This window comes from Gymnoscopelus braueri, assembly GCF_963280865.1.
Source record: "Gymnoscopelus braueri genome assembly, chromosome: 13".
Lineage (NCBI taxonomy): Eukaryota > Metazoa > Chordata > Actinopteri > Myctophiformes > Myctophidae > Gymnoscopelus > Gymnoscopelus braueri.
The window spans coordinates 45,758,512-45,783,568 of NC_137615.1; the positions used below are offsets into that span (position 1 = coordinate 45,758,512).

The following is a 25,057-nucleotide window of genomic DNA, read 5'->3' on the forward strand; positions in this document are numbered from 1 at the left end:
TAAGAGCAAGTGTCAAGAGCCATTGATTATTCATTTGAATGAGCTGTGTAGAGGGAGATCTTGTAGGTTAAGTAGGCGGACTAATATGACCCTGTATGATTTCTGTCAGGTTGTTTTCCCACTTCATTATTGACTGACACACTGGAAGTGACTGATCACTCAAATTAATTGAATGACTGACAACAGGAAGTGATGCCCATAATTCAAGCAAGGCCTCGTGGGACACTGGAAACTCAGACGAGACCGTCTGCTGTGATTCATTGGTCAACCAAAAACACAGCCCTGTTTCTGAGCTAAACTTAGCAATAACAAATATAGCCTATAAGCAATAAAGCCATTTCATGACGTCTTTAAAGGACCATACAGGTGGTTTGGAATGTTCCGTTTTCTGACTGCAACTTGCAGTATACTTTACATTAAAAAGGTAGGGTAAGTGATTTTCTTTGGTTAAAATAAGTGTTAAATAGCTCTATATTCTGATAGTACTCATTGCTATAGAGTGTTTGTTCAGTAACAGTCTCTCCAGCACTTTATTAAACAGAAAATGAATTTTCAGGTCGGGATACCATTTTTATCCAATCAGGATAGAGAACTCAGTCAGGTCACAGAGTTCAACAAGTGATGATACAAATAAATGACAAAATTGTATTGAACTGGAACACTATAAAAATGAAGCTGATAAATGAGTACTCTCACCTAATTGGCTGAGATTTTGTCACCTGATATATTTTCTGTTTATTGAAGAACTGGAGAGACAAGGAGACCCTGTGACTGAACAAATACTCAAAAAAGTTTAATATCACGTACCCTACCTTTAACCTCTTAAATCCCAGCATCCGTATTGTGGAAAAAGCTTTCGCTGAAAATAGCCGATCGACAAGCTCAACATGAATGCAAAAGAAAACAGAAAATACACTAGTATAGAGCCATGAGGGACTCCGCTCAACCATATGGGGTTTACTGTGCCTAATGCCTACCACATCTTTTGTCAGCATTTTATTCCATGTGAAAGCACGAATGATTTGATTTGAGAGTGGTGACTCTGAGAAACAATGGGAACTTCAGGAAATAACACAGTTTAGTGAAACTGCTGAAATGTCCCACATGTCCCGTGGTGTGGTTTAAATCCTAGTTGTGGCTAAAGAAGCTGCACAGTACCTTTGCTCCCATTTAATATATTCCATATCCTATGAATTATACATACACTTGATCCTCCACAATGCGAGTGATCCAAGAGTATCCACAAAGAACTCCACACCAAATCAGACGGAAAACAAGCCGTGCAGTCACTACCAGTGGTGGCTGGTGTAGTTTTCTCCAGTGGGGGGGGGGGGGGACTACACCGGGGGGGGGGGGGGGGGGGGGCATCGTTTTGTCAAACCCAAGGCCAGTTGGCCAGCCCAGCTCTGATCTCAGCTCTCGGTTTATTTATTTAACTTTATATAAGACAAAATTTACAAAATGATGATAGGATGTGCTGCAAAAAAGAAAAAAACAGGGTGACAAATAGTGTTTGTTATTGTCATACAAGTGTCATTACTGTAATTAGGTTGTGTTTTTTTTTTTTTTCTGGCAAAATCAGTGTGTGCACCACAATTAACCGAAGTGCCTTATAATCGTTGTGTTAAGGATGAGTATACATAATCAATAATGTTGGAAGTACAGTCATATAGTGTACACTGTACATGTATGAGCAGAATATGTACATGCCTTGTTGAATATTATTAGTACACTATTAAGCATAATAGAACGATTACAGGCTTTGATGTGTGTTCCTTCAAATACGCAAAATACTAGATACAGTGTGTGATGAATGGATCGGTTGTGTCACTTCCCTTGTGTAGCTAGCCTGGGTCTTCTACACAATGGGTCGGTGTTCATTTATCCATTTGTAACTGTGAGAGTGTATGAATGTAACCAAATGGATTTAGTTACATTTATACACTAGGGTAAAATGAACAAAAGTGCAGGCCTCTCAAAGTGGGGTCCGGGGACCCCCAGGGGTCCCTTCAGGGGGTCCCCAGCAAAAGTAGTTAATGTCGCATCACAATCATTGTGTGCCGCGCTATAAGCTTGTGGATTGTAGAGCTATTTTTGAAAAATCCCTGGCAAGATGGGGGTCTGCAGCCAAATACATATCATTTTGGGGGTCCTTGACATGGTTGAAAACCACTGGTCTAGAGGGTGAAATTCACTCACCAGAGACTGCAGGGTAAAAAAAAAAAAAACATCGCACCCACAATAAAAGAAACACCGTTAATAATGAACAATAGAATACAACAGTATACGCCCTCTACAAAAACATGCATAATGCAGGACATTTAAAAAAATGAATAAGAATGGCCTCGTGTGACAGTGATAGTATCTGCTCCTCTGAGGAAAAGGACGTTCAGACTTCATGGCTGGTTGTTAGAGGTTACACACAATGGAGTTCTATTTTGACTCTCTAAACGTGTACATTCCAAGGCATTTATAAACTAAACCAGTTTTCATTATTCCTAGGGGAAGTGGGGTAAAAGAGTGCCGAACTAAACCTGATAACGTCTGTCCACAATTCATCTGTCACACACACACACACACACACACACACACACACACACACACACACACACACACACACACACACACACACACACACACACACACACACACACACACACACACACACACACACACACACACACACACACACACACACACACACACACACACACACACGTTCACTTTTTGTGTTTTTCGTAAATGAATGCCGTATGATCATACGACAGCATCACACAAAAGCATCAAAAGTAGCAGATCTACAAGCTCGAAGCGCGACGTGAAGCGACGCGTTTTGAGCTTGAAGATAATATGTCCACAGTTTCGGACATATGAGGTTTCCACCCGACAGAGACGATAATGTCTTTGTCTAAATCAGGGGTCTTAGAGTCAGCCAATCACAGTACAGCTAGGGGTCTACTAATGGGCCAATCACAGTGCAGGAAACTAATACTAATGAGGGGCGGCTACACCGCCCAAAAATAAATCATATCACACAAAGATTTGGCGGACCCCCTGTAGTAAGTCTGAGGACCCCCTAGGCCCCCTGTTGAAGACCCCTGGTCTCAATCAAGTCAACCTGCAGTATGCTGCTTTTTGCGTCTACATACTTAGTTAGGATTGTGTGTCTTCACTGCGCTTCTACGGTAGACCCTGGAGAAAAGATTGTTTTATTACTTCTGGTGACAGAAATATCAGCCAGAGAAGCAAAGAATGTTTAAAGTGGGTTTATTAAAAACTAGAAAAGTCTGGTCATTATTCTACAATCAAAAAAACAATTACAAAAAAATCCATCATGCAGCTGATGCAACTGGTTCGCTGTTCTAAATTCAACTGAAACAATTTTAATTGGTCTGACAGTTGTGGAAGTTAAGAAAGCAGAACCACTGGCCCTTAATTAACTGGCAAAACGTTAAGATTTTAGTGATAATGTAAGTAATAATAGGAACCGATGAATAGGAACATAAAGTATACTAGGTTAGTTCCACTGTTCCAAGCTGGAACACAATTAATTGATTGATCATAAAACATGCTCTGAAAATGCATGCAACCGACCCATGTGACCACTTAGTGCTGCGTGGACTTTCCTGATCCAGAAAAGGTTGAGAACCGCTGATCTAGGGGGTACGCCAAATAAATCTGTGGTTTACTTTCCTAAACAGTCTTGTTGAATAGCTGAGTCTCTTTTTTTTATTTTATGCACGCACACGAATATCGTTGCCGTCGGGCATAAACCAGCTTTCTTTCTTTCTTTTTCTTTTTTCCATAAATCAGTGCTATTGAACACCCTTTACGTCTGTGTTGATTAAAAAAATATTGAACCAATGAAAAGTATAAAAAAGTGCTTCTGACAAAACCAGCTAACATGGATAATCAAACCACCAAAGGGGGGTGGAGTTAGCTGGTTTTGCTGACTCCAGGCTCCACCCCCTTTTGACCTCCAACCTCATTGTGAGCTTGGAGGTCCATTCAGCTGTTCTTATCAATGATGAACAAAACCTCCTAACTCCACTTTTTGTTTTGTTTTTGTCATTTCCTGAAAAATTTACATTTTGGAGTTAGCTGGTTTCTGCCCGACTGCAGAGATATAACAGAATGATATTATCACAATGTCTGGGATGTAAGGTATAATATTCTTGTTATTCTATGTTATTAGGCTACAAAATAAATGACAGTGTGTGAATCACGCACGGTCGGTTTTGCTGGAACATAATCCTGCCTACACAATGACACCCAAAAAAATTACAAAAGTGAGAAATACAAACAGAACAATCTGATATCCCTGCTTAAACCCCCATGGCTCTATAATTGAAATCTGAGTTCCCATATGTTCTCGGCAGCTGTCCTTTTCCCCCTCTACACCAAATTCCTTGGCCGAAATTAGCCGATCTGCGAGCACGGCACATTACAACGCGATTTGGTAAATCTTTTAACGACAATATTTTGGTGATTGAGTGCATAGAGGCGCAGGGGAAGACACCTTGAGTGAAGGGTGCTGCAAAGGAAAAAAGCCACAAACTTGGCTTGAATCAGCTATACGAGTTCTTTTCATTTTGTGTTTGTGTGCGCGCACAAAAACACCCACACACACAACCTCGCATAAGCCGATGCCATCGGCAACAATGTATGCTAATGTGAGCCCCATTTGGAACCTCTCCCTCCGCTGTATAGCTCCGAGATGAGGTCCCACAGTGTCGGGTGCCGGCAGGTGACGACACCGGCGAAAATTGGCCGCTATGCATGGTTCTTACCGTTTTTCTGCACATCGTGTCCAAAAAGTAAAGGTCAGCCCCTCTGCTATTAGATGTTTTACATTTCAGCGGCCAAGAAAATGTTACCGACAGGGTTGAAACAAGCGTTTAAATCGCTTTTTTTGTCAGCCTGTGCCATGTTTTCCCAATGCAATCTTACGGGAGCAGTACAGTGCATGCGGACGGGGGTTGACTGGCCACAGGCTGACAAAAAAAAAACGATTTAAACGCTTGTTTCAACCTGTCGGTAATTTTTTCTTGTCCTCTAAAATTTTAAACATCTGAAAGCAGGGGGACTGACCTTTGCTTTTTGGATACGATGTGCGGAAAAGCATAGTGTGAAATGCATAGTGGCCAAATTTCGCCTGTGTCATCACCTGCCGGCACCTGACGCGGTAGAACTTCATCGCGGAGCTAATGCTAATGTATGCTAAATTGAAGAATACTTTTTTTAAAATGAGTATACGTATATACTGTATATTCTTCCCCCATGATGCTGGGTGTTACTCAGGATGTAAACTAGAGTGTCTCAGTTATTTGGAAACCACTGCTTGCTTTATAGGCTAATGCATTAACCAAACTGGAGGTTTGGGGACCAGTGGTGGACAGAACTAAGTACATTTACTTGAGTACTGTACTTAAAGGAGTAGTTCACCCAAATTACTTATTTCTATCAATTACACACCCCATGAAGCCTTGAATTCATGGATTTGTTTTAGTTTTTGACACATTCCTAAGCCAATAATTTGATGACCGGGTGCATTTCCGGTAGGAGACTCAAAGAGTCTACTTTGTGTCTCCTACCGGATACATTAGCATCTTTCCGCCGGTCATCAAATTATTGGCTCAGGAATAATGCGACAAAACCTAAAGCAAATGGGGTGACTAATCGATAGAGAAAAAAAACTCATTTTGGGGGTGAACTATTCCTTTAAGTACAAGTTTGGAGGTTTTGTTTGTTTGTTTATTTGCTTTCTGCAAGTGGCACACTGGAACATTTCAAATCTAACAATTTTTCTTTTGACTCCACTGTATTTCTAGGAAAGGACTCTTAAAGGAGCATTTCACCCCTGGAAGAACTTACAGTCACTCAATGTTAATAATATTTGTAGTAGATAACAGTAGCAAAATTTTTAATTTGCACCCTACGGCCAGAAAAATAAAGAAGTCTGTGTGTTTGACTGGGGTTTGACTGGACTTAAGCCTTATTTCAAATATAGTGAAAATAGCTTGTAGATCTGCTATTTTCACAATTTTCTTGAAAAATATCGATTGTTTGAAAAAAAATCACACCCTGTGTGAAGTGGGCGGTGTCTTGCTAGCTAATCACAATACTGAATGTAGTCAACCAATCATGTACAAAAGATAAATACATTTATTGAAACACTCTTTATGATGGACGAAACCATAAACCCTATATAAGCAACCATAACTCGAAAAAAACCAAAAAACAAAGTTTTGGTTTTTTTCGAGTTATGGTTGCTTATATAGGGCTATGCACATGTGTCATGTGACACTGGCCAATCACAGTCCTGAATAGACTGTGATTGGCCAATCACAGCGCAGGATAATTCTACAAATTTCCTGGGCCCAGATCTCAGCGCAGGAAAATGTACATTTTTCCAAATCTCACTTATAGGGGCGGTTTCACCGCCCAAAAATGAATAATATTTTTTCTAACATAAACCTTCTCTTGTGGGGGTCCCTGGCACAAAGTTTGACAACCACTGCTGTAGGCCTACAGTTTAATTACAGTGTGCCACGTGTGTGCGCGCATGTCCGTTTGTGTTGTGGTGAACTAAGCCAAAACGTCTCTGCTCCACACAGTGGGAGAACGAGCAGCTGACCAGCCTGGAGGAGAGAGGCCGCCTCCTCCTCTCCCTGCAGTTCCTGCCTCCTGTGGACCAGGAGGAGCACTCCGGCGAGGTGGAGGCCAGAGGAGGGGGAGTGGGGGCGGCCCGCCGCAGCAGAGGGGGGCTGTGCGTAGGGGTGCGTCGCTGTGCCCACCTGGCGGCCATGGACGTCAACGGCTTTTCTGACCCTTATGTCAAACTGTAAGTGTATTTTTTTTTGGCTTTCCTTTTATTATTATAAAACCATTTAGACCTGGAAAGCCTATACGATACGATACTCCGCTCAACGATATGGGGTTTAAAGTGGTTAAAAACCACTGCTGTAGCTGTCGCCTCACAGCTAGAAGGTCCTGGGTTCGATTCCCGCCGGGGACGCTGTGGGCGTGTCTTCTCCTCCGCGTCATCAGCGCCCATACCCTAGGTAGGGTTGGCGAAAGGGCCTACTCTGTGTGGAGTTTGCATGTTCTCCCCGTGTCTCCTAGGGTAGTTAATACCCTCACAAAAACATGTAGTAATCCTGGTCGCTATACCGCCTCCCCCATGACAGCTGGGGCGCCTGATGGAGGGGAAGGGAACTGGTTGGAATAACGTGTTCCTTCCACGAGCTACGTCCTACCGGGGAAACTCCCCCTTGTCAGGTGACAAGAAGGTCAGTTGGCTCTCATGCATTGAAGGAAGCATGAGCTCGGCCCTGGCCTCCCTAGGCTGTGGGGGACTGGTGTAGCGCTGGTGTAGGGCTGGTGTAGCGCCCAGGATCACTTAGGAAATTGGAAAAGTAGCAATACAAAAAAAAAGTAGCAATACAAAATGTTACTTGAGTAAAAGTAGCAATACAAAATGTTACTTGAGTAAAAGTACAAAGGTATTGGCATCAAAATATACTTAAAGTACCAAAAGTAAAAGTACAGATGTATAAAAGCTTGTAGATGTATAAAATAGGGCTAAAGTGGTTAATGTATGTTATATAATATAATAATTTATATCTGCAAAGTAACTAGTAACTTCAGTTTTCAAATAATTGTAGTGGAGTAAAAATATTTGCCTCTGAGAAGTAAAGAAAATGACTCCAGTAAAGTAAAAAATACCTCAAAATTGTACTTCAGTACAGTACTGGAGTAAATGTACTTAGTTACTTTACACCACTGCACAAGACACGGTGCGGGTGTGTCAAAAGATAGGTCTGGGCGTCCATCAATGATGCCACACATGCAGTTGGAAATCCAATGTCTTTGAAGAATGCTGTGCTTATAGGGTTGCCTACAACCAGAAATTCAAATAAGGGACACACGGACGAGCATCCCTTATTTACAAGAACAAAATATAAAATCTCACTTTATGTATGTACAGTTTTTGTACATCATATTAACCACTTGAACACCAACATTCATATTCTGGGGGGGGCATTAGCCAAAAATAGCAGATCTACAAGCTCACAATGCAAAGCAACGTGGCGCGTTGCGAGCTTGTACAGTAGATCTGCTATTTTCGGCAAAGAGATTTGGGTGTAGACTGTAGCTGTGGTTAACAAACTATAATATAGTATATGTGTAAGAGCTGTTCAAAATTGTAAGACGTGTGTCATGGATTGATTCCCAAAAGTATAACAAAGTGCGTCCCTTTCTAAATGTAATGTGATTGATTGAACTAAACATGATTGAACATACCAGGTACCATCTGTTTCCCCGAAAGATGGGAAAGACAGCAAATTATATATGTCAGCTAACAGAAATGGTTTGGCACAGCTCTGACAAACTGAAGTACTGAGTGAGTGTGGAGAGCTGATGTGAGACTTGCACACTGTGGCACTCACAAGAGTCAGACTTGGCTGTGAAGAGCAGCGCTCGATGCCACATTTGGGAGTCAAAGCCGACCCAGATCTTTTGGAGAGTCCCAGACCACCACTATATTTCGACCGATATCTTGTTTAACCCAGTGGGTCTCAAACTTTTTCATGTCAAGGACCCCCAGAATGACATGCATTTGGCCGCGGACCCCCATCTCAAAATATTTTGTTCCAGGGACCCCGAGAAAAGGTTTAGTTACAACTGTTCGCTTTAACAAATATATACATTCAAAGATTTGCAGAAATGTCCACGATTTTTCAAAAATAGCAGATCTACAAGCTCGTAGCGCGGCACTCGGTACTGCGCTATGAGCTTGTAGATCTGTTATTTTTGAATGGCCAAAGTATAACATATGGTTAAAGTGGTTAAAATGATTGTGAAGCTATATTAACTGATTTTGCTGGGGACCCTCTGGTATCCTCCCAAGGACCCCTGGGGGTCCCCGGACCCCACTTTGAGAACCAATGGTTAAACCCATTAAGACCCGAGGCCGATTCGACAAAATGTCTTCTAAATCAGTGGTTCTCAAACGTTTTTGTGCCAAGGACCCCCAAAATGATATGTATGTGGTCGCGGAACCCCCACCTGGAAATGTTGTGAATCGTTGTGTGCTTGTAGATCGGCTATTTTTGGCTAATGTTCCCCTCACTCCCCTCAGAATCTTATCACACAAAGATTTGGAGGACCCCCTAGGGGGTCCCGGACCCACTAGATACAAAGACCACGAATGTCCGCATGTATCCGCCTGTCTGTCCGTGGGTCTGTGGGGGAAGCACCGAATCTCAAATAATGGCCGATATCGTTGCTGTCTGTGTTTTTATTATAAGTCATAATTATAAATCAAATAAAAAAAACATAAAAAGTTGATATATGGAGATACAAGGTTTCTGCCTCGACAGCAACGATATCTGATATATCCCTCAGGCTCTAAATGAAGCGGAGACAATACCAACTAGCAACCGCCTGACAGCTGAAAAAAATTGTAATAACAATAATCAGCAAATGTATTCATGAGTCAATTTTCATTTATTAGGCAATGACAGTGTCTGAAATATCAGCTTTGCCCCCCGGCAGCGTTAGCTGTCTGATGCAGAGACCAAAAGGTTGTGTGCAATTCTTTTTGGGTGTAATGTTGTAGACAATAAACCCCCTTATATATTAGCTTCTTAATTTCCTTGCCGTCTCAACAACCTGTCAGTAATCTGACTCGCTGTATACGCAGATAAGAGGGTAAGAGTGGATCAGAACAGAAGAGCCCCCCCCCCTCTCACTTGAACCATCTTCCTTTCCTATTAGTTGGAAAGCCGGATGGGCTGAGGGGATGATGAGGGGAAAGCAAACGCTTGCGTTCGTTCGTTATCATTACCACGCGTCATCTTGCTGAAACAACTGGTGGAAAAACCAATTACTTTACCGTTGGCAAAGCGACACAGTAACGCACGCAGCGCAATCTCTCCCATTCTTTCCATCTAATCAAAGCCTGGTTGCTCGTTGTGCTCTGTGCGTGCTTGCGTGTGTGCGTGTTACTTTTAGTGTGGGTGTCATGCACCGAAAACAGTCGATCTACAAACTCCCATCGCGTCACGCAGCGATGCGTTGGGAGCTTGTATATTGGCTATCTTTTATGTTACTGCAGGAGAACATTGATATCATATCCCTAGTGGTCAAATAAAACAGGACTGTGCACGATAAAGGCATGAAGCTAACTAAATATCCAATTATAATTTCTTAGATATTGACCTTAGTATCAGTTTATATACTTGATATGCACACACACATTGTGTGCACGTGTGTTTGGGTATACATGCACCTACTAAACACATGCATGCACACTCGATCCTCTCACTTTGGGAGGTGCAAATCCCAGTGTGGGTTGCAGCCTCAAAGAAAATCAAAAACCCCAAGTGTGTTATTAGTGTGATGAACAGGAACGGCTATATCTGGATCAATACGACTGTTAATTGCCTCTCAGAGTATAAGATGTACTAGGGGTACGACATTTAATCGAACTAATTTACATTTTAAATAGACTTTTGGGAGTTTTTCTTTGAACTAAAATAGCAGACCTATAAGCTTATACAACGCATTACATTGTGACATTGAATTGCATCGTTAACAGTTAATAAAGCATATAAAACTAAGCTTAAGTCGTTAATCGGACTAATTGATTTAGTCCGTTACCGAATGTTTCACGCCGAATTGTTGATGAAAGCACATCTCAATGATTTGATTAATCAAAAAAGGAATTAATAGAATAATTGCTGAGAAAATCATTGATACAGTAGTTAGGTTAGGCCCCAATATGTACTACAATCGGTTTTTGGGTGGTCAATCGCGAGGCGTTGTGTAGTTCGACTATTTTCACAATGTCTCAACTCCTACAATTTCAAGTGCTTGTCAGGGTGGGGGGGTTCCCAGTTCAAATATGATTATTTTGGGGGGTCACGGTCTGAAAAGTTTGGGAACCCTTGCACTAACATTAAGTAGAGCAGTGGTTTTCAACCTTTTTCATGCCAAGGACCCCTAAATTGATATACGTTTGGCCGCGGACCCCCATCTGAAAATGTTTTGTGCCAGGGACCCCCAGAAGAGAAGATTTGTGTTAAAGAATTATACAAAATTCTTCAGACACTTTCAACTGATCAAAGTGATGGAATGTTTTTCCACCACTCTCTCCTCTCTCCTTTTCCTTTCCCCATGTGTCCTCTGCTTCCTCCACCAGCTACCTGAAACCCGACCTACAGAAGAAATCCAAGCACAAAACGGCAGTGATTAAAAAGACCCTTAACCCTGAATTTAATGAGGTACGACCCCCTACCCCACAGCTGACTCCTCTAAATTACTGTGTGTGTGTGTGTGTGTGCAAAGCAGTGCAGATATCAATGAACCAGCCGAGTTGTATACGAAACGTAAGCCGTTATTGTTGTTTTTGAGCAATTAAATGACTAAGTCTCTCTCTCTCTCTCTCTCTCTCTCTCTCTCTCTCTCTCTCTCTCTCTCTCTCTCTCTCTCTCTCTCTCTCTCTCTCTCTCTCTCTCTCTCTCTCTCTCTCTCTCTCTGATGCTATGAAATAATGTCCATGTTTATTTCTGTCCAACTCAATGGAGCTAAACTTTGTAGTCCTAAAACCCCTGTTCCCCTCGCCAGATTTTCAACATCTGTCTTTGTTTTTGACTATCTAGGGCTTTCGATTAAATGCACAGCTTGCTTGCTACTGTACCTTCCAATGACAGAATGTTTTCATGTCAGACAATATTTGATCTCAACATGCATGCTGATGCTTTAGTCGGACTTGTGTCATTTCGTGACAGTTGACAGCATGTTGAGCACAGCCTATTGATATACCCTATTTGTGGGAGCTCAGAAAGTTCAATCTTCCCTGTTGGCTCTTTTCCACTACAAGAACTAAGTGCCGTGAAACATGATTTCATGGGTTCTGGATTCGTTTTCACACGCTACGGCTCGGTTTCAGATCAGGTCCTCAGAACCTAATTTGGGTCCTGCGAACCCAGAACCCTGATTTTGTTTTTCTAAAATAGCGGAATATATCTTTTTTTCCAGCCGTAATTTTTACGACAAATTTTGTTTAGTTTTAGTCATATTTTAGTCACCTGAAAAGTTTAGTTTTAGTTGACCAAATATATTTTTTCTTCTTTTATGATGTACCCCTCCCTTCAGGCAAGGGGTTATGGTTATAATGGAAACATAGACCCAAAAAAACATCACAGTTCTTCATGGGTTCTGGAAAGTTTCAGGTTTATGGAAGGTTCTGCATTACACTTTGTAGTCAATAAGAGCCATACTGTATGTTGCTTTGTCTGTGACTGGCGGGGCATTTCAACAGAAACAGGAACATACTGTGGAGTAATTGTGTCTGGAGGCTCAGAGTCAGCAGCACAATCACCCCGTTGATATCGTTGTGCCTCCTCCAGCTGTGCCAGAGGCGTCATGTTTTCGGGGTTGTACGTCCGTCCGTCCGAACACTGTGAACGTTATATCTCAGTAGGGCTGTCACTATTACAAATTTGGTGTCACAGAGAACGCTCTGGTGTCACAGAGAACGCTCTGGTGTCACAGAGAACGCTCTGGTGTCACAGAGAACGCTATGGTGTCACAGAGAACGCTCTGGTGTCACAGAGAACGCAGCGGCTTTCCACCACGTTTCCACTGTTGGCTGCTCCGCTAAAAGTTAAACCAAATTCAACTTTGACCCCCCCTCCAGCCACTGACCTTTCAAAGCACAGCCAATAGCGAGAGAGAGAGAGAGAGTGGACGGGACTGAACAGTGAATGCACACTCACAGAATTAGCCGTGTCTCCCTTAATTGTAGTTGTAATTTAAGCATTTAACAGAAGCTCTTATCCAGAGCGACTGACAAATGCATAGTAAATGCATAGTATATAGTACAAGTTCTCTGCTTGCACTGACAAAGCTGTGCGTTGCCACCTGTCCACATCAGCGCGTCTTGATGTGAATGGCCCGTCATGGGGTGCAGGGAAAGCAGACTTTTAATTGTAACAGAGTACTTCTACATTGCAGTATTGATACTTTTACTTAAGTAAAACATTTGAGTACTTTTTCCACCACTGGCCCTTGGCAGTATACTGTAGGTGTTTTAGCAGTTCTTAGACACACTATATTCTCAACGTCTCAATGCAAGGCGCGGAGGCACACCGCTTCTTGCACATTGGCAAATGTAGACAAATGTTTGATATTAGACTCCTCTGCTTGAATCAAGTTCTTCCCCCCGTGATTCATTATTTGATGACTTTACGCACTCAGGTCTGCTCCACAGGCGCACTACGCTGGCTTTGCCTGAAGCATTCGTTCCTGTAGCGGTGTGTCTCTGTCTCAGTGAGATGATCACCCTCTAACAGGGGACAGCAGGCGTTGTGAGCTTGTAGTTTAGCTATTTTCACAATTATTTATCTGTGGAACCGAGTCAAACTAAATGTAATGGCTCAACTCCTACAATTCCAAGTGCTTGTTAGGGTGGGGGGTCCCCAGTTCAAATTATTATTATTATTTTTTTTTTGGGGGGGGGCGGTCACAGCCTGAACAGTTTGGGTGGAGTTGTTCCTTATTTAGTTTTACTTTTTTCACATTAAATGATCTCCTTTTTCTCCTCTGCATTGTATCTTGTTGGAAAACGGCCTAAGCAGACTGCTTTCTGAGTGCTTGTATAAATTATTAAATTTGGTATAATTCATTTTAATGAGCCTCCTTGGATACCATGGAAACTGAGTTGGCACTTACTGCCAATAAAAACAACAGCAATGAACATTTAAACCTCAGAATGCTGGTTAAGATCAGCATAACACCATTTAGTTAAGCTTTTTGTAATGGAGAACAACAGCTTATAGTGAATAGTATTGTTCATTCAATTAAAACGGGGATTACTGCTCTTCCGATAATTTACAATATAATATAATATAGCACAACACATTACATAGTATAGTAATGTAATATGTGCATATACGTGAATTGAAGAGCACAGTGCCTCCTTGGCCTAAATGTAAAATGTGTGGGTGACTCAAATTACATGCCAAATGTGTGAATCACAGATTAGATAGTTTGATGGGTTTTGAGTCCAGTGTTAATATTATTGATAAATATGAAGAACTCTAATGATAATATTAAGTTGTTTCACATTATGAAAACCACTCGGCCCTGTTTAAAAAATAGTGAAAATAGCTGATGTGTAAGTTCACAATGTGTTACAACGCCGGGTTGTTATAAGTATTCTTTTTTTCCTTTGGACTTTTTTTTTCTGAAAATCTTACATTTTGGGGGGAAATACAGTGGTATTAAAAAGAAAATGTAATTTGTCATGTGTCATTCTCTGTGTGTCCACTTTGCAGGAGTTCTTCTATGACATGCCCCTGTCAGAGCTGACCAACAAGACTCTGGAGGTAACCGTATGGGACTATGACATAGGACGATCCAACGACTTCATTGGTGAGATACCGCTGACTGTTTTATTCTCTTGCAAGTCATCATTTTGTCTCTTGGTATAGGGTTGCCAACGACCTGAACTGTGTCCCTTGTTTCAAAGAAGACATAGGGGACGCCCAGAAAAGATATAAAGATCTCACTGTATATAAATTATGGACAGTTTTTGTATATCATATTAACCACTTGAACCCCAGCATCCATATACAGAAAAAAGCGGTACAAGTACAGAGACAACTCGGGTCCAGTTTATTGAGTCTAGACTAGAGAGTTTAAATGGTTACAACCTGTGTTAGTAGTATACATAGTATATATTAATATATGAGCTGTTTGAACTTGAACAAATAAGCGACGTTTCCGCACGGTTGGCAACCCTATTGGTACATGCGATTAACCCATTAAGACCGAGAAAGCATCGGTGTCATTTTAAGATTTCTTTGGGCTATTCAAAAATAGCAGATATTCAAGCTCATAGCTTTCTGAAAAATCCGTGCAAATCTTTGAATATATATATTTTAAAGCGAACATTTGTAAAATATTGTGTTCAATGGACCCACAGAAGCAAAGAATTGGAGTCACAAATGTTCGCTTGAAAAAATATATATTCAAAGATTTGCACACATTTTCACAATTTTTCAAAAATAGCAGATCTACAAGTTCATAGTGCGGCACTCGGTGCCGCGCTATGAGCTTGTAGATCTGCTATTTTTGAAAAGCCAAAGAAATAGCCAAATAAATCTTAAAATGACACAGATGCGTTCCCGGTCTTAAATTAAGGGTGCAACAGTTAATCAAATTGTATCGTATCAGGTGGCGTGTGTCTGAGCTGTCACTCGCAGGGAGACGCTCTCCGCCATTGGACGGACTGCCTCAAGAACAAGGGCCAGAGGGTGGAGCGCTGGCATGTCTTGACCAATGAGCTGCCCAGAACCTTCTGCCACGACTAACCCCCTGGTGTGCAACGAAATAAACTTCTCATCAGCTGCACTGGGCGAGCTTGATGAATAACACATGACAGGGAATATATATCATAATACAGTTCTAATGTTTACTATGGGATGGATTCATGTAAAGTCACCACAGGGAGTCAGTAAGAGGGGTACCTGAGAGGTCAAATATATATCGTCACTGTCGGGGTGGAAACCTTTGTTTTGCGTCCAAAACCGGTACTTGTCAGGAAATGGAAAAAGGAGCCTGTGAACCAATCTCTTGTTAACTCATTCACTGCCAAGGACGACTTATGACGATTTTTTTTTCTTTTTGAAAAAACGTATTTATTTTTAAATGTATCTATTTTTAAGTTTTTTCAGAAAGAACCAGGAGATAACTCGATCCGAAGATTTACTGCTCCATTCACTTCCTGGTTAACTTATTACTTAAAAATCCTGTATCTCGGCTCCTGTGTTTTACTATGTATTTTTTGCGAGACATGCTATTTTCAACGGCGTATAACAAGCGAAGGGGAGGCCGCCATGACATATTTTTTTTGCGGAAGCACAGTGAAACCCTCCGTGATTAGCAACCATCAGGGGATCGATCATACTGGAGATAAATATTCTGTGACTACTTGAAAAGGTAAGAAAATCGAAAAAAATCGCTGGCAGTCAGGGCTTCATTTATTTATTTACTCTGGCAGTGGAAGATTTAATACTCTTCATTGGTTCAATATGAATAGAACCTACAGACACACTTTCACACATGTCGTCCCTATTTTGGGCATGTCGTTATTTGAGCATTCAAATAGCAAAAAAATGGCAGATTTACAAGCTCACGATGCGTGGCATCTCGACGCATTGTGAGCTTGTACATTGGCTACTTTTGCATGACACAACGTATAAAATAGGGCATTGGTTTTCGAGGAAACATAAAAAGATGAAATATGGAGATAAAAGGTTTCCGCCCGACAGCATCAATAAAATATGCCCACTAATGAAAGCCAGACAGCAGCATGCCCAGATCGCACGTAACAGGTGGCCATGATGATGTTGCCATCGTGAATGATGGATAATTCAGATGTTTTTGGAGCATGTTTTGGGAGATGTTTGTCGGAGCATGCATTGCCAGAAGGCCTGCTTTTTGGTTCCATCAATAACAGCAGCATTTATAGCTCTACGGTCATGCCTCCAAAACGCTACCGACTGCAGAGGTTCTCATCTTTAGCATCCATATTAAAGGGATAGTTTGTGGGTTTTTTGACACAAGGTGTTACTCAAGTAGGACTGGGCAATGTATCGATACAATATCTACAGTAAGAAAAAGAGGTTGCGCATCAACAACGGGTCTTCTCAGTGGAGTGCTAGACCCAAAATCTAGTATATACATCAAAAGTAGGAATTAAAAATATCCCAAAAGGGTAGCACATCCAAAATTTCAAATAAATGCAGGACAAAGTACTCACATTTCCACTTTTTTATTGGCACACGCCAATAAATGAACGCTTACGCGTTTCGGCTATATGAGCCTTCCTCAAAGCACCTGCTCTGAGGCAATACCTTTTGGGGATATTTTTAATTCCTACTTTTGATAATATCTACGGTATCCGTGATAGTAGGGTTTAGATATCGTCTGGGATTTATTTGTCATAATATTGTGATATGGCAGTATGTTGAATCATTTCCTAGTTTTAATCACTTATTTTATACTTTTAAAAAAATCGCCAAAAAATATTCAGAAATAGAGAAGATGGCCGATCTACAAGCTCACAACATGTCCGGCCATGTTTTGCTATTTTTGCACATTTTTGACCAATTCGATACGTTTTTCTTTTGGTATTATCGTCATCTACGATATTATAGAAGCAATATCAACATTGAGGTATTTGAAAAATATTGTCATATTTGACATATATGGACAGAGCCGGGTGGCCCAGTAAGGGCCCCACCCCCCGTTGTGTCAAAGCAGGCGTCAGTGTGATCGATGAGAGAATGAAGCGGAACTATCCTTCTGGTCACGGAAAGTGAAAAGTGACCGGAAGGATAAATGGCCCCTTACGGGTGTGTAACTCTGAGAGTGTCCAAATGGAACCAAATGGACCCGTAAGGGTCCATTTGGTTCCATTTGGACACTCTCAGAGTTATGGGAACCACTGCGCTACCCTATATGGAACAGAGCCTTCATTAGTATCATTGGTAACACCTGTGAAGGAAGTGATAATATGGCTGCTGTGCATAGAGCCTATTGTGAATTGAGAGTGAATTGTGGGAACAGTAATCAGGTTGTGTTCTCTCCTCTCCCAAGTTTGATGTCAGTAAATAACAGTAACGTTGAGCTGATGTGCTACATCACAGTGCATCTCTCTCTCTCTAGTCCGTCTGTCTTGCTAACAGAGCTGGGCAGCGCGTCTTCTTGGTCTGTCTGTATCCGTCTTAACCCTTAAAGGCCGGGAAGGGAACGCATCTATGTGTCATTTTAAGATGTCTTTGGCTGTTTTTAGATAAAAAAGGGATTTTTTTTTGCAAATCTTTTATACATTTTCAACTCAAATCTTTGCCTCTGGGGGTCCCCGGAACAAAATATTTTTAGATGGGAGGGGGTCTGCGGACATATACATATGATTAAAACCATTCAACCATTGATAATACAGCAACATGAGTAAAAAAAATAATAAAAAAAAACACTTTAGGAAAAAAAAATGTTAGGGCGCGCTCTCACCAAAAGTTGGTTGGCCGCTGTTAAACGCAGGTTGTGCGCGGCCACAGTTTTTTGCAGCCAGCGGATTCTAAAAAAACGCTGTGACGCACCTGGCACTCACATTCAAGACCCTCCCCGTCGCCCGCACCGCCTTCTGCCCCATGCTTCTGCCTTGAGCACCATGTTGCTTCCTGAGTCTTGGCACGGTCCGCCTTCCACTCACCCGATTGGACAGAGAGGGAAAATCAGCTCCTGAAAAGCAGTTTTATGCTTCAAATGGACAAGTCGCGTAGAGCAGATAAACGCAAGGTCTGCGCGACAAGCGGAAAAATCCACTCTTGTGTGAATCCACGCATTTACATTGACAATGCATTGGCAGATTCTGCCCCAGAGGTAAAATAAAAGTGCGGTGAGAGCGCGCCCTTAGGATTTAGAAGACTTGTAAAATCCCCAGAAGCAAAGATTTGAGTTAAAAACTTTCGCTTTAAAAAAGTATATATATATTCAAACTAAAGATTTGCACACATTTTCACGATTAAAAAAAAATAGCAGATATACAAGCTCGAAGCGCAGCACTCGGTGCCGCGCTACGAGCTTGTAGATCTGCTATTTTTGAATAGCCCGAAGAAATCTTAAAATGACACAGATCCGTCCCCGGATTGAATGGGTTAAATGCTTACCATCCAGTCCCAGGGCTGTGATCTGTCATATTGTGCCTGGCAAAACGTAAGAGTATGTATTACGCTTGATGAATGTCAACAGTGTTTATATAAACCGCAGCTCGTAAAAAGATAACCATGTTGTGCCTGAACATGAGTTCATAATGCGTCTGCATGAAATGAAATTTGTATATTAGGGCATGATGACACTAGGCGCATCTAATAAAACAAACAATGGTTATCCAGTCCCTCAGTCCAGGTTTAATTACAATTCCGGACTAAGGCAAGATGGAAAGCATTGGATTGACGTTGACTATTATTTACAATTTAATTTTAAGTGTTGATTAGCTGGGCATAATGGGCAATATGGTTGTACATCTCTCAGCCAAGCCAAAGTATAATATAATTAGTCATTTATATTTGAAAACGTGTGAAAGAAAATCTGGGTGAGGCCATTTGAATGGGCCTGAGGCAGCTGATAACATTGATAATATCGTTGTTATGTATAATTGTCAGGTTCTATGGTTAGGTTTGTCAGTAGAGGAGATACTGGATCATCAGCCAATACAGGCACAGACTCAGCTGATCCACATCCAGCCAGGTGTGACTGTGTGACAGTGCTAAATGGTTTGCATGGCTCATGGGTCCTCTACTGGAGGAACTATAAAGGCCCTTAACAGAGTTTTGCTCAGGGCCCCTGGGAGGTCAAGGTATGTTAAGTAAAAGAGTAAAAAGTCCTGCAGTCAAAATCTTACTTAAGTCAAAGTACAAGTACGAGTATATACTTTAAAGTAGCAAAAGTAAAAGTACTCATTATGCACAATGCCCTTTTTTTATTGGACAATAATTACTGATCATTAACCACTTCTGCCCTATTTTGTTTGGAGAAACTCAGTATATACAGTACACTCACTGGGGCAAGTGGCCAAATCTCTGAATGCAGATGTTACTGTCTGCACTAATGCCCATGCATTGCTATGAGGGGTGCAACAGCTAATCAAATCAAACTAATCAATCATTTAACTCTTTGACTGCCAGAGTATTTTCCCAGTGCTCCCCCAGTGCGATTTTCGTGTTTTTTATTTTTATTATTTTGTTATTTAAATTAATTTAAGTTTGTCTGGCTGCGGTTTTAAACACACACCACAGATCGACCAGCAGAGAGCAGCAGATCCACACCTTGATTACTCGCTCACTCGCTCGACCCCCCCAAACAGGCTCAAACAGATCGGCCGATCGGCCTTAAGTACGATGTGATACACGACGACGATGACTGTTCGTCACCCAGACTAAAGAAAATAGAAGTGGAGCTCTCCGTTAGTTTTTTATACAGTGTGAAAAAAACGTGTTTTTCCCTATTCTGGCCTAAAATGACCGGGGGAAAAAAAAGAGAAACGGAATCTGCGTCATGAATCCGGAACCCGGTGAGTCTGAAGGAATCAGAAAGCGAAACTGATGATGAAAAATAAACAGAACAGTGCGATCACAGTAAAAAGTAAAAACTCTGGATTTCTCGTTCTGGCACTGAGGGCATTCAGAAAAAACTCGGGATAACTCGGGGCTTGGCACTGAGAGAGTTAAAATAGCGTCCAATTTTTATACAAATAAATATGTCAAAGGAAAAAAACATTTAGGTCTTGCTTTTTCAAACTTTTCCCAAAATACCAAATATAGCAGATGTAGAAGCTCACAATGCGTCATGATGCGCTGTCAGCTTGTAGAGCAGCATTTGTATTTTTATTTTTACATGACACGTTAAAGTGGTTCAATCAGGCTGATCAATTTAGTCAAATCTATTCACTTTTTTCAGATTGATTTGTTGATGTAATATAAAAAAGTACATAAACTATGAAAATACTCGATATGTGCAGCCCTAATTGATATCACTTCTAGTGACTCACCTTGTGTCCAAGTACCCAATCTATTCCTTTAGTAATCCACCACTTTAAATGGCATCCATCGCACTCTTCAGCAATGATATGAAAGAAAAAAAAAAACAGTCGTCTCAACTTATTGAATGCATTTGTGTCCGCCAACTGATGATAATATGAATAAAAGTCGTTCTTCCTCATTGTTGCATGATGCAATACGTTGATATACATCTTTATATTGATCTACGGTCCCTTGCCTGTTTTCTAACTTCAATTGTACAAAGGGTATTCTTTGAGCGAGACGTGGACGCAAAGCGCAGAGATACTGTCAATGTTATGCCGGTATTATGCGGTATTCGTGTCCGTCCCCTTTATGCACGACTGAATGTACGAATGTGGCTTTCTATACGATAACTTGTTCCCAACTGTTGTTTACACCGATCTTGTGCTCTCAAGATGTGTCGTTCTTACATTTCTATGAGGTGTTTTATGTACGAATATGACAATAAATTTGGAATGCAATACGATACAACATTGTATTGTGACTATAAGTTCTTCTTTGAGTTCTGCTGTACATTGCTGTTTGTTTAATAAATGTACTTGTTTATTTGCTTATGTATTTACTTACATTTTTCTCTCCTTGCTAATTTGGCCTCCACTTAGAAAACCTCCTATAAAAAACCCTATACACTACAGAATAAAAAACCCTATACACTACAGAATGTGTTATCACATAGTTCTTTGGGTCCATGATGATGATATGTTACCATCCAGTAATGTCCATCAAACCCTAGGCCTTTAAGGTCATCAGTCTCCTTCTGAAGCAGGAAGTAATCAATACTGTACACTCGGTAAACAATCAATAACATACCTCCCTTTAGTAACAGAACAAAGCTTGCCCTTTGAGGCAGCGTGCAGGCTCTCATACAAATCACATGGAGCGCATGACATGACGCCTGCATGTAGCTACAGAGAATGGTTAGTTGGGCCACTCCATTCAAGTGGTGCAAAGAGAATATAGGGCCCGTGATGGCGGTCAATAAAACCGTAAGACTACACTGCAATAAGACCACACTACACAAGAACCAGTGGTGGGAAAAGTACTCACATTTCTTACTTAAGTAAAAGTATCAATACTGCATTGTAGAAATACTCTGTTACAAGTAAAAGTCCGGAATTCAACATTTACTTGAGTAAAAGTACGAAAGAATTGGCATCAAAATGTACTTACAGTACCAAAAGTAAAAGTACTTAAATGTTTGAAAATAGCCGATGAAAATACTGTAGCCTCACAACGCATTGCGATGCGACGCGTTGTGAGCTTGTAGATCTGCTATTTTCAAATAGCCTAGGTATAAAATAGGGCTAAAAGTGGTTAATGTATGTTTCATAATATCATAATTTATATCTGAAAAGTAACTAGTAACTAAAGTTTTCAAATAATTGTAGTGGAGTAAAAGTACAATATTTGCCTCTGAGATGTAGTAGAGTAGAAGTAAAAGTACCGTAAATTTCGGACTATAAGCCGCGACTTTTTTTCCCATTTTTCGACCCTGCGGCTTATATAACGGTGCGGCTTATCTATGGATTTTTACAGCTAACGGCCACTAGGGGACCTCCTAAATCTATGGATTTTACACCCGCGGCTTATAGTCCAGTGCGGCTTATATATGTTCCAAACATTCAATTTAGCTGCTGCGGCTTATAGTCAGGTGCGGCTTATAGTGCGAAAATTACGGTATTGGGAATTGGAAATACTCAAGTAAAGTGAAAAATACCTCAAAATTGTACTTAAGTACAGTACTTAGTTACTTTCCACCACTGACAAGAAAGCACTACATAAGACTACATAATACCACACTGTGTGTGTGTGTGTGTGTGTGTGTGTGTGTGTGTGTGTGTGTGTGTGTGTGTGTGTGTGTGTGTGTGTGTGTGTGTGTGTGTGTGTGCGTGTGCATGTGTTCAGTGAGTCACAGCTTGTTGAGCCCCAAGTGGACACACAAAATTACTCCTGGCTGTGGCTGTGGATTTTAGGAGCCGTGGCATGTGGTTTTAGCGCTTTGATTTTGCTTCCTGCTGCTTTGACCGGAGAGTCCACTGGGTCAGCGAAAACAGACGCTTATACTGTCATGGTCTGCCACCTCTGCCCCTCCCTTTTCCACTACTTCCTCCCATGTCCCCCTCTGTCACTGCCTCCCCCCCCCCCCCGCTCCCTGGAGGCCTGATGAGCGTTGATTGCTCCGTGATGACACCTGAGAGGTCCAGCTGAGCCAAGTTGGCCATCGGGCTCAAGAGACTATATAGACTCTCGTCTGAGAGTGGATTTTCATTGCCATGGCGAGGTTCTCTGTTGCTTTTGGTATTTCAGAGTGTTTGTTCAAGTTTTGTCCGTAGAACAGAAAGTAACCATGTCGGGCCATGTGATGCATAGTCTGTACTAAATTCTTTGTTTTTGTTTTGAGTTTTAACCACTTAGGACCCCCATTGCAGATCTACAGTACAAGCTCACAACGCATCTGCAGGGGTCTAATAACAGCCACTTGTAGACGGCTCACCTCCTACAGAGCAACACCGTAAACGCCAGTGTTGATTTGTGTACACGTGAATGCCCATGTATCCTCTTCCATTTTAGCCTCGGTCCCAGCCTCACTCATCTGCGAAAAGAAGAGCCTGGTCACGACCTAAAGCAGCGAGTGTCTAGGAAGTCCTGAGTGGGTAGGATTTCTGTCGTACGCGTTTCCCCCGGAAACTATATTTTTTTGACCAATCACAACACTCGTTTCATTCACGGAGAATGTTAACAGATTTGTAACGCATCAACGTAATTTCCTTGGGCAGTACTTCCGTCAAATTCAACCGTTTCCGGTTGTGCACTTCCTAGACAACCAACATCCCAGGTCTTGCCCAGCGTGCTTCCATTTTTACCCCATCCCACAATTAACCTGTTAATAGCCTGTCGCAAGAAGTATAACATAACATGACAGACTGTGAACTCAAAACTTGAGTTGAGGAGGTCACAAACAAGAATCAAATTATTATTTGGTGGTGTAGTAGTAGTGGTATATCAAACAAAAACAAGAGTTGGGAAAATTGGCTCCTGTCATGAATATATTTACACTATTGCATTGTGGAAGAAAACAACAAATAATGAACACCCTCATTTGTGCCAACTTTGTTTTTTCTCCTCCTGACAGTTTTCACCAATGGCAAGGAATCTCATGTTATCCAATTAAGTTCATCCGCTCTCTACCTTCTGAATTCTTCATATCCTTCTCTGTCTCGGGAAGTGGAACAGAATCTCTTTGAAGTCACTTCATTATATTAACATATAAAAATAAAATAAACTATGAGAAAAATACATTAAAATGCACAAATCTAACCAAGTGGAGTCTATTTCGTTCCATTTGTACTGTACACTCTCAGAGTTAAATTAACACTGAGGATTTTACAGTGAGGATCGGGGTCCCAGAGGTTAAAACAAAGTGTATGAAATGGGTGGGATCCATGGCCTAATCCATATAAAACTGGGGGTCTTTGAAATGAAAAGGGTTGAGAACCACTGTTCTCAAAGTCAGCTCTCCTCCTACAGAGCCATGTTGTAAAAAGTGGTGGGACTTCAAACAGAGGCTACAAAGTATTGCCTGATATCACTGTCTGATATCAGGCAGGAGTGAGCCACTCAATGAGTAGAGGGGACCCTCCTTTGTCCCAGTGCATCGTAACCAATGTCCAGGGACACAGCAATACCCAAATGTCTTTTTGAGAAATGCATCGGCCAATTCATTCATAATGATTTGCACCAAAATGCATGTGTCAAACTATGATCTTGATCATAAAATGTGCCAATTTAGATGGTGCTATGAAGTGTTATTGGACTCAGAAGTCAGAACACATGGTATTAGGACTGAGTGAATAGTCTCTCAAGCCAAATAACTATTCCACAATCTTTGAATGCTATAGACTAGAGTCTATAGAGAAAATTGTGAGTCAGCAGTCTGCCTCGAGAGAGTAGACTGTATGATCCGTGGTACAACAGTGCCACGTGCCGGAAATAGCCGTTGTAAGCTCACAACACGTCACATCCATGACACATTGTGAGCTTGCAAATAGGCAATGCTTATACAGTACGGCAAAGTATAGATCAGATTCAAGAACACACAGTCAGTGGAGGCGCGCACAGGTTAAAGATGGCGGAAACAAAGCCAAAATAGCAAAGGAAGCATGTTTGCTGTTTTGTTGTTTTTGTTTTTCAGACACTAAGTAATTAAACACAGTAATTAAATACCTAAATAGGTCAAGTTAGCTTGATGAGGCAATATCGAACGTTTCATGTAACAAAATGGTCTGCTGCTCTCACACGCACACAGACACACGCTACACCTCCTATTCATCATGCTGTGCAACCCCAAATCCAAACATGTTCCCCCAAACTTCTATTAATCTAGTTATATCCTGATG

At 41.4% G+C, this 25,057-nt stretch overlaps 1 protein-coding gene across 1 annotated transcript in view; it reads left to right on the top strand.

Moving 5' to 3' along the window:
• LOC308098521 (double C2-like domain-containing protein alpha) overlaps nt 1–15,386 on the top strand; it is a gene marked incomplete at both ends in the record, with an annotated part of 92,460 nt that extends 77,074 nt beyond the window's left edge. Inside the window, 4 exons of the mRNA XM_080446912.1 lie at nt 6,618–6,844; nt 11,210–11,291; nt 14,349–14,445; nt 15,250–15,386. Coding sequence (XP_080303038.1) covers nt 6,618–6,844; nt 11,210–11,291; nt 14,349–14,445; nt 15,250–15,386 — 543 coding nt within the window. The remainder of the gene's footprint in view (nt 1–6,617; nt 6,845–11,209; nt 11,292–14,348; nt 14,446–15,249) is intronic.
• Nucleotides 15,387–25,057: the final 9,671 nt, after the last annotated feature.